Here is a 12,849-nt window from a genome sequence, read left to right on the forward strand (position 1 = left end):
GAAAACAACCTGTCTGATCATGGCACAAGATGAAGCAGTTGCTGAGATCCAGATTCCTACCAGTAGACTATGAACAAATGTTGTACCACTAGTACCAGAATTGCAAGCAAGGGAATCCAACTATCAATGACTACACGGAGGAATTTTACAGGTTAAATGCACGTAATAATCTGTCAAAGACGGAACATCAACAGGTGGCGAGATATATTGGAGGATTGCGGATGGCGATCCATGACCAAATTACGATATATACAATTTGGAGTTTATAAGAGGCTGTAAACATGGCCTACAAGATTGAGACGAGGCTAGCAAGACCACCCTCACAGGTATAGGAAACGAATAGGTTTAACTTTGATTCGGTACGCTCAATACCGAATAAAGGGAAACAACCTACTATTTCTCAACAACAGCCACAACAGCATTCGCAACAGCGTTCCTCAGGTGCATGCGGCAGCCGAGGGTAAGAACGACAATTCCTTGCAGTAGGACAAAATAGGGGTAAAAATGATAACCCTTATTCTTGTCCATGGCTGGACAAGTGCTATCGTTGCCAACAGCCAGCTTATTGCTCCAACGAGTGTCCTAACCGTGGGCAAGTGAATATGGTGGAGGCTAAAATTGCTGGCGGTGATGACAGTGATTTGATCAACTGTGTAGTGCGGAGGTTGTTATTTACACTAAAATAGGAAATCGACCGGCAATGACATAGTATCTTTCGGACCGGATGCACGATGAATCAGAAAGTTTGTGATGTGATTGTAGACAGTGGTAGTAGCAAGAATATTGTGTCAAATGCCTTAGTCAAGAACTTGCAGTTGAAAACCGATAAACATCTATCCCCTTACAAAATTGGGCGGATCAAGAAGGGTGCTAAGGCTAAGGTGACTGAAGTTTGCCGTATTCCATTCTCCATCGACAAATATTACAAAGATGAGGTAGTTTGTGATGTGGTCGAGATGGATATGTGTCATTTGTTTTTGGGGCGTCCTTGGCAGTATGATGTTGATGCAATTCATAAAGGGAAGGACAACAAATATTTATTTTGGTGGTATGGCCAAAAGATTGTGTTGGTCCCTACAGGGGGAAGAACCACCCAGGCTTCTAAAGTGGAGGGATGTTCTTTTTTTACTGTCCCTAATGAACAATTTATGGAGGCAGTAAAGGAGTCAGGAAAGATCATGGTGCTCATCGTCAAAAGCGATGCGTCTATCATGGGCATAGGTGTTGTTCTCTCTCAAGAAGGCAGACTAGTTGAGTTTTTCAATGAAAAGCTCAGTGAGGCAAAACAAAAGTGGACAACATATGAATTGAAGTTCTATGCGGTGATCCGAGCTTTAAAACATTGGGAGCATTATCTAATCTAGAGGGAGTTCGTATTGTATAATGATCACTGGGCGTTGAAATTTATCAATACGCAGAACAGCTTGAACCGCATGCATGCTAGGTGGATTTCTTTTCTTCAGAAATTTACCCTGGTGTTAAAGCATAATTCGGGGCAACAAAATAAGGTTGTTGATGCGTTGAGTCGTCGGGCAACTTTGTTGACAATTTTGAGTTCCGAGGTTATAGGTTTCGATTGTCTAAAGGAGTTATACAAGAAGGATGAGGATTTTTAGACGATTTGGGACAAGTGCAGCTCACAAAAGCCTGTGGCTAATTTTCATATTCAGGACAACTTTGTATTCCAAAAACTTCACTGCGAGAACAGATCATTCGAGAGCTGCATTGTAGCGGTTTGGGTGGACATCTGGGTCGAGATAAGACAATTGCATTGGTAGTGGAACGTTACTATTGGCCACAGTTGAAATGTGATGTTGGAAAATTTTTGCAGAAGTGTCCAGTATGCCAAACAGCCAAGGGCCAGTCACAAAATACTAGGTTATATACTCCCTTGCTGGTACCAAAAAATATTTGGGAGGATTTAACCATATATTTTGTGTTGGGACTTCCCCGAACCCAAAAAGGTATGGATTCTATTTTTGTGGTTGTTGATAGGTTTTCGAAGATGGTTCATTTTATCCCCATGCTGGAAGACTTGGGATGCATCCCATATTGCTACTTTGTTTTTTCGAGATATTGTTCGCTTGCATAAAATCCCAAAGTCCATTACTTGAGATCGTGATGTCAAATTTCTCAACCACTTTTGGAGGACTTTGTGGAAGAAATTTGATACTTCTCTGAATTATAGCAGCACTAGTCACCCACAGACTGACGGCCAAACAGAAGTAGTATATCGGACATTGGGAAATATGATCTGTTATGTCTCAGGTGATAAACCAAAGCAGTGGGAGTCAACTCTTACACAGATCGAATTTTCCTTCAATGGCATGTACAATCGATCTACCGGAAAGACACCATTTGAGATTGTCTATACTAAGGCTCCAAGGCATGCCTTAGATTTGGTTCCATTGCCCAAAACTCCAGGATGGAGCATTGCAGCAAAAAATATGGCTGAAAGAGTCCAGACTATTCAAGCTGAAGTCAAAAATAATTTGGAGCATTCCAGTGCCTTATATAAAGCTGTAGTTGACAAGCATAGGTGACCGAACAGGTTTTCTGCGGGGACATATGGTAAGTTGACAAACAGGAAGTATAGGCCATTTCGTATTAAGCAAAAGATTAATGATAATGCTTATGTGCTGGAGCTCCCTGAGAATATGACAATCTCTAATACTTCAATGTAGCGGATTTATTCGAGTACCATCCACCAGATGAACAACTTTATCCGCAATCAAACTCGAGGACGAGTTCTTCTGAAGTGGAGGGGACCGATTTAGAACAATAATTGGTGGAAGAAGACATAAGGGACCACAACAATAAAGAAAGGCATGTTTTGTGGAATGTTTTATGGAGTGTTTTAAGGAATGTTTAGTGGAGTGTTTGGTGAGGTTGGTGAGTCCATGTAATGTCACCTATTAGGTGTGTGTGTGAAGGAGAAACTCATTCCCATATCGATTAGTTGTGTATTGTTAGAGCCTTTGCTCTACAGATATTTGTATTATCTTTGTGAGGATTATATCTATCTTTTAGCTTCCACTACGTCACCTTTTTACAAGAAAATGGTCTTATCTTATGTTGGAAAGGGATTATTATGCCTTTCTCGCAATCACCAACTAAATATGGCCGATTCCTCTTTTTATACCATCTCTAAAGGTTTTTTTATTAACGCTTCGTAATTTTACTTTTCGACGGTAACACGGTTCTCATTACACCAACATTTACAACCCACCTAATCGCCTTTAATTATTCTTTTTCATTTTATTCAATTTTGTTAAAAAAATAATATATTGAGTGTGAGTAGCGCGGTGCGGAAGCTGTTAGTTGATTAAGTTGTGATTAACACTTTAAATGACGTAGATGGGGGTGAATAGGTTAACTTGCTCTATTTTTGTAATTGATTAATTTACCCACAATAATGATTAATTAAACATCCGCAACTTCAAAAATAAATATTGTAAAGTAATGTAAGTAAAACAAAGCAAGTAAAGTAGAGTTTGCGAGATGACACTGGGTTTTTAGAGAGAAAACCCTGATTGGTCATTTGGAAAAAACCTCTAGAACTTTCATAGTCCTGAGCGAAATGATCCACTCTTATTGAAGCAAACTATAATGGACTTGGACTCAGGCTCACACCCTTTTGCTCTACCAAAAACCAATCGCTGAAAGTCCCTATATTTGCAACTCACCTGTTCAACGGGTCTCGACTTACTCTTGATCTTTGTAGAAGGATCGCTGGTTGATTAATGAACACTCCATGAATGTCTTGATCCCTTCAAAGTGTGATTGAAACCTCCTCTTCCTTATTCCTTAAAAGCTTAATTTTGTGAAGGTTCGTAGAAAATTTGTTGTTCTGATCAACTTGTAATCTGATGTAGACTCTGAAGATTCCGTATTGATGAGTAGAAGAACATCACCCTAATAACTCTCGTGTTTAAGTGTGTGCTCTCAAAAATATACAATCAGATTTCTCAGAAAAATCTCTCAAAAATCTTCAATAACGAGTAAAAGGTGAAAACCCTTGTTTTTCCTATTGAAGCAATCAATCTCCTTATTAGGGTTAAGTCCTTACAACAGTTAAAAAGAGCTTTTTAAATCGTGCAATGACTGCCCTACTAGTTTGGGTAAAACTGGTAACTAAAAAGTTACCAAAAACTGATTTTTCCCACATTGAGGCAAGTGCAACCGGTTGGAGATTTGCTGAGTCTTGTTTTCTGTCATAAAGTGCAACTGGTTGGACTTTCAAGTGCAACCGGTTTGACTTTTCCTTTTTTGATTAGGAAGTGCAACCGGTTGGACTTTGTTGAATGCTATTTCCAACCTAAGCTCTCATACCCAACTCACAAGTGTAAATAATGCTCCCACTCACTTACCTATTCTAAATATTGTTCGCAACGGGTTCAACGGTAAGATGCACTTGTGCTTCAACTCCAAAAGACCGAGACTCAAGATAAACAAAATTACAACTTGATCACCAACTCCGAATTTTGCCAATATGCAAATTTATGTCTCACATAGAGTCTGAAACTTGTGCAATCATAGCATTTTGGTCAGTTCTGACTAACTTATGTTTCAATCAAATAGACTATCCAAGTATACACTATCATAATTATTACCTTTTTGGTGCATTCTTGTTTTACCACCCTTATCGTCATCTATTACAATAGTCCCATGAGAGATCATAGTACAAAACCTCTTTAATCACCAAAAAATTTGGCTTCAAAATATTCTCTTCGCTGGTATGAACATTTGAGGAAAAGGGTTTTGATTTGAAGTTTTGTAGAGAAAAAGATATTCTCTCTTAAAGAGAGACTAGTAAATCACTAATAACTTGAGGGAAAAAGGAGGTAAATAATGAAAAATAAAAACATAAAATAATAAGACAATTTTTAATGGTAATTTTTACAGGCTTTCGAATTGCATGAACTATTTTGGACTATCTAGTCATGTGATTCGCTGTTGGTTCTCATTTATTCATGTCATAAGATTTTAACAACTATGCTTCATATTAAAGTGAAATATAAAAAATAAAAAGAAGAAGAAGAAGTAGAAGAAGAAGTTGTTTTGGCATTTAAAGCTATTTTATCATGTTCAAATTTATATGATTTTTTGTACCAAGATTTCTTTCTTTCCGGTAAGGTGTCAGATTCTACAGGCTTGGGCTTTTTGTTATCCATGCAACCTGCAGTAGAAAAGCCCTGTGTGAACCTCTGCCTATTCAGCCGACTCTTAAATTTTCCAACTTATATATATATATATATATATATATATTTTTTTTCCTAGTTGGTACTCACACACACTAGTCTCTTCTGAGACTTGGACCCTTGACCTCCCTTTGGGAAGTAAGAGGCTGATACCGCTAGGCCACTGGCCCGTTGGTAACTTTTATATTTTCCTTCTCTAGTCTCCCAGTGTAGGTCTAGTGGCTGTTGATTTTCTGGCCAAGATGGGCTGCATTAGTAATCCAGCTTCTGTGGGCGTTTGGAGCCCCTTTTGGTATCACACACTTGATTTGTTTTAATTTCTATTTTTTTTTTTATATTTATTATCTTTTTTTTTATGTTTTATTCATTTAAACATTTTTAAATGATTCAGATTATAGGTTTGAGTGGATGGTCAAGGTCCACTGATTTTTTGGAAGGGTTTGTGTTAGAGTTGTGAAAGCCATCTGGAAGCTGTTGAGTTTTCACTGTTGAAAAAGATTTCTGGTGTTTTTAGAGCAGATACTTGTCTATCGTTGTGTCGGTTGGAGATCAAAATTTTGAACGTTATTTTCAAATAATGGCAAGTTACAGCAAGTGACACTTTTCCTTGGAGCGTTCAAGAAGAGACCCCTCCATTCTAGGAGTATCTGTGCTACCTAGTACACTTCTTATAGTAGCTTCTGGCACTCTAGAAACATCAGGAACACCCTGTTTGTTTTAATCACATCCATGTGTTTGTGCTACTTAGGCTAGTGGGTTGCCTATCATAAGTAAAAAGAAAGTGCACCTTCTTTCTTTATTATGAGTCCTTTCATCTACATCTAACCTCAGTTTTCTGGCTATGACGCCCTTTAACATATGCTTGTATTATAGTTTTAATGTTGCACTATTTAAGGTATGATCCGTGAGATTTCAAGCTTCTAAATGAAATGCTGATGACTGTGATTTAAAATTTATACTTGATGGTATATTTTTGTGGATAATTTTCTCAGGATATTGGGGTATGTATCTTGTTGGTGTCCATTTGGGCAGCTATCTTTTCTTTGGAAGCGATTCAAATTCTATGTTGAGATCCTACAAATGGGCAATGATTAGAGTGTGGATTCTTACTCTTTCATTTTGGTATATCTTATTGTTGCTTTAATTTTTTGTTATTACAATTTTTTCTGCCTGAAATTTTGATTGACTTCATTGTGAAGTGACTCCATTCCCATGGCAATGCCGCAGGTTATTGACTATGTTTCTGGACAAGTATGTTGAAAGAGTTTCCCGTAGAATGGTAGGTTAATTATGTATCTTTTATTAGTGAATGAAAACTTTATAGTAACAATGCTATTCTGATAAAAGAAATTCAATTCTTTCTAATAACTATCAGTTGACGAGAAATGATTAAAATTCTTCTGCAGTGCAACCTGGCTTATGTTACTCTTGTATTGGCTCTAAACCTTCAGGTCATTCTCATTTTCTTCTTTACTTCTATCAATATATGGATGTGATTGGGTATATCTATTTTCCATGTGTTTTAGAAGTCAAAAATTCAGTCTACTATTATTTGTGTACTTAATCATCAGTCTGATCTTGGTTATCTCTTTACTTGTATTTACTATTATCAATAGTTATTTTAGTTTGTTCAAGTCTTTATAAGTGTTGGGGATTACGCCTGTGTATCGAGTTATTGGACACTTCATTTATGTATACAGTTATTGCGAACTGTGATCATTTTATTATTCTACTGCCACCGCTTTTTTTTTTTTGATATTTTCCATTAACTTAGCCACTTGACGATGGGCAGAGTTCAAAAAGTTGTTTGATGGCATTGTGAAGCAAACAGAAAAAGAAACATGTCTTCTTACAACAGTAAGGAAGACTAGAAGATACTCTGATCACCGTTAGAGCCTAGATTTCTATAGGGAAATCTGGGGGAAAGCCTTAAGAATTGTTTTAACTGATAATAGTCTCAAAATATATTGATAAAGACTTGATTACAGCATATAAGAGGCTATTCTTTATATAAGACAACAATTAATGAAACTATTTTTTCCCAAGATGACTTTCAGACTACCCAAGAGTATTAATAACAGCTTCTATGTTTTTCAATACATATTAAGATTTCCCTTGCCATAATTAAGCCTTTGACTAGAGACTATTGATTGACACAACTGAATGCATTAACGAGACAGAACCGACTGCATCACATTGTCTTGGTGTTATAAGGCTTGATTGTTTGGAGGTATCGGGGAAATATGTTCCGAGCAAGTGCATATTAATGTTAATAATGAAGTAGTCATTAACAGGGACAATCTAGCTAGTATTGGGCAGATGTATCCGAATCTTTTACTGAATTACCAACAAAGGCAAGAAGGTGAGTAGTTTACTATGTCGAGAAGTGCAGGTCCATATTTAAGGGAAAGGGAGTTTGATCTAATAATTTTCCCTTATTAATTAGAAGACCTGCTCCTTATGGTCATTTTATCAACAAACTGCTAGTTAGGGTGTAACTTAAGTATTTTATGTCCTTTAACATGCCCCCTCAAGTGTGGCCCAACTCACGAAGCACTTGCATTCAATCTCATGTGGGTGAGCGCGAGGGTCCAACTTAGTATCTTGCATGCCATAATACCATATTTGCTACCAACCACTCAAAAGCTTAAGTTGTTATAGAGGACGTAACTCTAGTATTTTCCAAACTTCAGTGGGGACTTTTCCTTATTGGGAAAGAGAGGGGGGTTGGAACCTCTAGGATTTTATATTCTTTAGCATTCATAATTCATGTAGCTTAAGTATTTTGAGTGTCGTTGCGTGCTTCAGTGGTTTAATTTAACGCTTGAACATCAGTGCCATGGGTGTGAGTTCGAGCCTCAGAGCAGTCAGCTTGGGAAATATCAAAGTTCAGTTTTGTTTTGGGTCCTCCCTCCCAAAGACCATGCTGTATCGGGACCAGAATTAGGTAATGTCCCCCTTGTTTTAGCAGTCATAGCTCAAAGTATTACTTTAAGAATGTGTTTCAGTTGTCAAGAATTAAAAACCTTGGAGATGCAAAGAAAACGATCCAAACTTTCGCAATAAGTTTCTAAGTACATGGAAATGCTCTGAAACTTGAGATTTTTATTGACTGCAAAAATTAGGTAACATGTGAGTTTTTAGTTGGATGGGAGAAGAAAGATGAAAAAAAGAGAAAGCAAACGAAGATGAAAAATAGGGTGAAAGGGTTAAAGCACCAAATTCGTAATTTGAAACTCTTAGTTTCAGTTCCTTCTAAATGCAAGCTAACCGACGCTCCAATAAATCAATTTTGCTCAAATGTGGATTTCTTGAAATTGGTTGGATGAGACAATGCTAGCAATCCAAAGGTTTTGTCACACCTATTTATTTAGTTACTATGAAATAGTCATTAGAGTGCAGATTGTGGGTTATGTGATGGCCTATAGTTTAAGAGTACATAAGATGTGGGTTGGACTCAATGCAGTAATTACTTGTTGGAGTGGTGAATAACCGGGCTTGATTGGAAAAAAGGCAGGACATTGCATCTGGAATTAAGACGCTCATAGTCTGGAGCCAACTTTAGCTTTGGAGAAGATCTATTTTCGGTTGCTTCCAGATGTTTTCAGAATGCTCGGAATGGAGACTGTTGAGAGAGGTTGGGACCTAAATTGAAGAATTCAGAGAAGAGGCTACCTAGCTCGGCATTTCTCACTTCTGTTCTTCTACATATTCCTGTATCTGCTGCTCATCAACCCTCTTACTTGGGTGAAAGAAGTAAAAACAGTGATAGAGAGGATAAAGAAAGAGCAGGGTGTACATTTTGTCCAATGTTATTGTCTTCATTTCCTTTTTTTTTTTTTTTTTTTTTTTTTTTCATGTTTCTGTTACTGTTGCTGCATTTGCTTATTGGAACTGGGTGGTCGTTTTTTCCTGTTTGTGGTCAATTGGAAATGGAGGTTTGTGTGCTAAGGATAGCAAGCATCTGTAGCACAGATAAAAAAAGAGCCTTGTTTGATATTGATACTACCCTTCACATTGTGGATGCATCTAGAGTTTCAACATATATTTTATAATTCGATACATAGCTAACACTTGACACTCTTTGGAATGTTATTCCTAGAGCTTCCTCCTCTGCAATCTGGAAAACTATTGTTGAAGTAAGGGATATTATGCTACAGAATACAAATTTTAACATAGGTAGTGGTACTTCAATTTCCACATTCATGGACCCTTGGTGTGACAAGATGACAGTAGTGCAGAAATTTGGCCAAAGTGTGGTTAGGGATATTCCTCTGCTAGAAGTTCTTCTTTGGACAGTTTGATTCTGAATGGAGCTTGGAATTTTGGGATTTTACAGGCTGAGGGCTTGGAACCATTTAGGAGTTTTGTTCATAATCTGCCACTTAAGACAGGTTTGAACAGGTTACAATGGGATGGAGGCAAGGTCTCTTTCAAAAGGGTTTGGAATTGCTGCAGAGCTGCTAATGAGGAAGTTAGTTGGCATCACTTATGTTGGGGGAAGGCTAGACCAAGATGGTCCGTCAATGTTGTGTGTATGCTTCATGATAAACTGCCATCAATGATAAATTTGCAGAAAGGATTACTTTGGCTCCTAGGTGTTCTCTCTGCTGTAGAGCAGTAGACCATATTTTTATTACTTGTACATTTGCTCAATTGTTTTGGACTTGGATTGGGGAGGTTTTACAATGGGACTTGGTTCAATTTGCTGCTGTGGTTGACACTGCTGGTTTGCTTTCTTGGTTCCATAGAATGAACCAACATCCTAGGATATTGAAGTGCTTACTACTTGCTGCACTTTGGGGGTTATGGCAAGAAAGATATGTTAGACTACATGGTGGGCTGCAACAAACTTCAGAAGCTCTGGCTAGACAGATGCTTTTGGAGATTATGGACATTCACAAATTAGGCCTTAATGATCTTATCCCTTAGGTTTTCTTTTCAGTTCTTTGATTTGTATTGGAAATGGGCCTTCTCCATTTGGAAAGGCTTTGTTTGTCTCTGAGGGTATGCCCTCTGTGCTCCTGTATTTCACTCTTATCTTTTAATTCAATTCCAACACCAATTATGAAAAAAACACTTGACACTTGAAGATGTGTTCAACAAACTTTTAACTTCTTAATAGATTCTTGGTCTCTTACCACTCTGCCCTTACAATCGATTCTCGACTTTTTTACCTTTTAGCCATAGAATGAAGCTGAAGCCCTGGCTCCAAGATGGAAGTTTGCACAAGGTTACAGACCTCCTTCTACGCCCTACAGTCCACAGATTCTAGCAATCGGTCTTCTTATCTACGCCCTTAACCAAATATAAGATATATATATGATTATAAAACAAAAATAGTAAGCATCGTATAAATATCAGAAAAAACTTCAACCATTTATAGAAACCGAAATTGGAATACAATAAGAATTTTAGTCAGGGTAGGAAGGTTTGAGGAAGGGGATAAAATGTCATTGTATAACATACCATGTGAATGAACCAAAATGATTTAAGAAAAGAATGTGAGACCTTTTCCACTTGATTTTTCATCCGAACATAAAATTGAAACAAGATGAACTTGCCTTTAGATGATTTGGTTGTTCGGTTGCTTTACGCAAGGCTTTCTCTTCAATTGTGAAAGCATACTTGAAGATCAAAGTCCATCTCTATGACGACCGTCTTTCTACAAGTGACCTAGATTGTGGGTGTTGGAGAATATTATAATAGGAACCCTTAAATTACTCTTGACAGAATATTGATATGAGAATATCATAGGAGTGATTGTAGCTTGTGACGGAATATTGGTTGGAGTGATTTATGGGATTGATTTTAAGAATCCTCTATCAACGTATTTTTCATATTTTATAACTTGTATTCTCTCACCTATAAATAGAGGTGATTATTGTATACAAAAATTAAGAGTGAATGTAATGAAAGAGATGTAGCCCTTTGGGCTTTGTGTGTCATGGATGTAAGTCCTAGTGGCTGAACCACATTATATCCTTGTGTTCCTCATTTTATATTTCTCTATCCAATTTCAACAATGGGGAATACCATATGTCTCTATGTCTCAACATCTTATGTTCAAAAAAAAAAAAAAAAAAAAAAAATGTTCACATTTAGTCTTTTCTTTTGTACATAAATTTAAAATTTTAACAAGTTCCCGAAGATAGAGATAAAATACATTAGCAACAGTTGGGGTAGAGATGGGGATATTAGTGTTTCTTGGAGCTAGCTTCACTTGGATATGGATAATTTGGTTATCTCATAACCCTATTCCAATCCGATTAATTGCCAACTTGACTGGGTCCCTTGGGATTCAAAAAGAGACTCGGCCAAGACATGGCCGATTACCTAAGGACTCAAACACGGATTGGCTGAGTCTCATGTGATTCCAAACTGCTATATCATGAATGAGTAGCTATAGGCCTTGTTGCTTGGACCGTGTATATCAGGCCAAAGTGTTTGAAGTTTGTGGATGCTCCATCTTTTTATCGATGAAGAGCGCGGAGCTCTTTTCTTATATTTATTGATCATTAAGCTATTTGTCCTTTTACAGTGAAAAACGCAAAATGTAATTTGTTGGAAGGGATTGCCTTTTCAAGTGACTGAAGGGGAAATTTTGTCCCATTTGAAACTCTCTTATCATTTGTATTCCCCCCTTGTTCAAGTATATTATGTGAGCTTAGATTGTCCATGTTAATTGGAATAGTTTTGTAATTGTTGTGGATTTCACCAATCTTGTGAAAATGCCTTCCCATCTAAAAGTTTGCCAATTTTGCAGATTTTAGCTACACTAATGCTTTCTGCCTACATCGGTGGACCAAAAATTTCCAGGCTGGAAGAAGCATTTAACAATAATTTACTAGGATCGTTTCTGCTGGTGAATTCAATATCCTATTAATTTCTTTACTTTGTAAATACTTTCTTCCTCTCATGAGCTCAGGATACTAATTTTATATGTTCACCTTAAATCCATGCAGGCAAACATGCTCACAGGAATGGTAAACTTGTGTTTTGATACCCTGTCTGCATCCCCAATATCAGCCCTTGCTATCTTGCTTGGCTACGCATTTACTTTATCTGCTATTGTTGGATTAGCAGATTTTTACCGCATTAAGTTAAAATTTTGGTAGAATGGGCCTATAGTCTATTGTATTAAAATTAATGTTGAATTACAATTTGTTGATGCAATCCAATGATTTTGTTACAATAGTTGTTCATGGCTCATAAAGTGTCCTAGACTTTTTTTTTTTTATTATTATTATTTTTTATAGTTGGTACTCACGCATACATGTCTACAGTGAGGCTCAAACCCCTGATTTTCTCTTTGGGAAGTAAAGGCTTGGAACCGCTGGGCCACTGGCGACCTAATATCTTTTTAGACATTTTTCAAAGGGGAAATCAGGGATTCGAGTCTCAGTGTAGACATGTGTGCGTGACCTCAGCTTTTCTAATCCCAAAATAAACACATTTTTTTTTTTTTTTCTTCATAGTTGGTACTCACGCACACATGTCTATACTGAGACGAATCCCTGATCTCCCCTTTGGGAAGTAAAGGCTTGGAACTACTGGCCATTAGCGACCTAATATCTTTTTGAATATGTTATTAGAGACGGTGTCTTTCTAATCTTCCCTCTGGGAAGTAAAAAAGCTTGGAATCCGC

General features: G+C 37.3%; 1 protein-coding gene across 1 annotated transcript in view; it reads left to right on the top strand.

The window, feature by feature from the left end:
* LOC132300557 (uncharacterized protein At4g17910-like) overlaps positions 1 to 12,439 on the top strand; it is a 69,629-nt gene extending 57,190 nt beyond the window's left edge. The window contains exons 13-17 of the mRNA XM_059797689.1: positions 6,194 to 6,323; positions 6,429 to 6,480; positions 6,608 to 6,652; positions 11,968 to 12,066; positions 12,167 to 12,439. Of these exons, the coding sequence (XP_059653672.1) occupies positions 6,194 to 6,323; positions 6,429 to 6,480; positions 6,608 to 6,652; positions 11,968 to 12,066; positions 12,167 to 12,319 (479 nt within the window). The 3' untranslated portion in view covers positions 12,320 to 12,439. The remainder of the gene's footprint in view (positions 1 to 6,193; positions 6,324 to 6,428; positions 6,481 to 6,607; positions 6,653 to 11,967; positions 12,067 to 12,166) is intronic.
* Positions 12,440 to 12,849: the final 410 nt, after the last annotated feature.

The sequence above is a fragment of the Cornus florida genome, unplaced genomic scaffold (genome assembly GCF_030987335.1).
Source record: "Cornus florida cultivar Cherokee Brave unplaced genomic scaffold, ASM3098733v1 CherokeeBrave_3.0.0_Hap2_Chr03, whole genome shotgun sequence".
Classification (NCBI taxonomy): Eukaryota; Viridiplantae; Streptophyta; class Magnoliopsida; order Cornales; family Cornaceae; genus Cornus; species Cornus florida.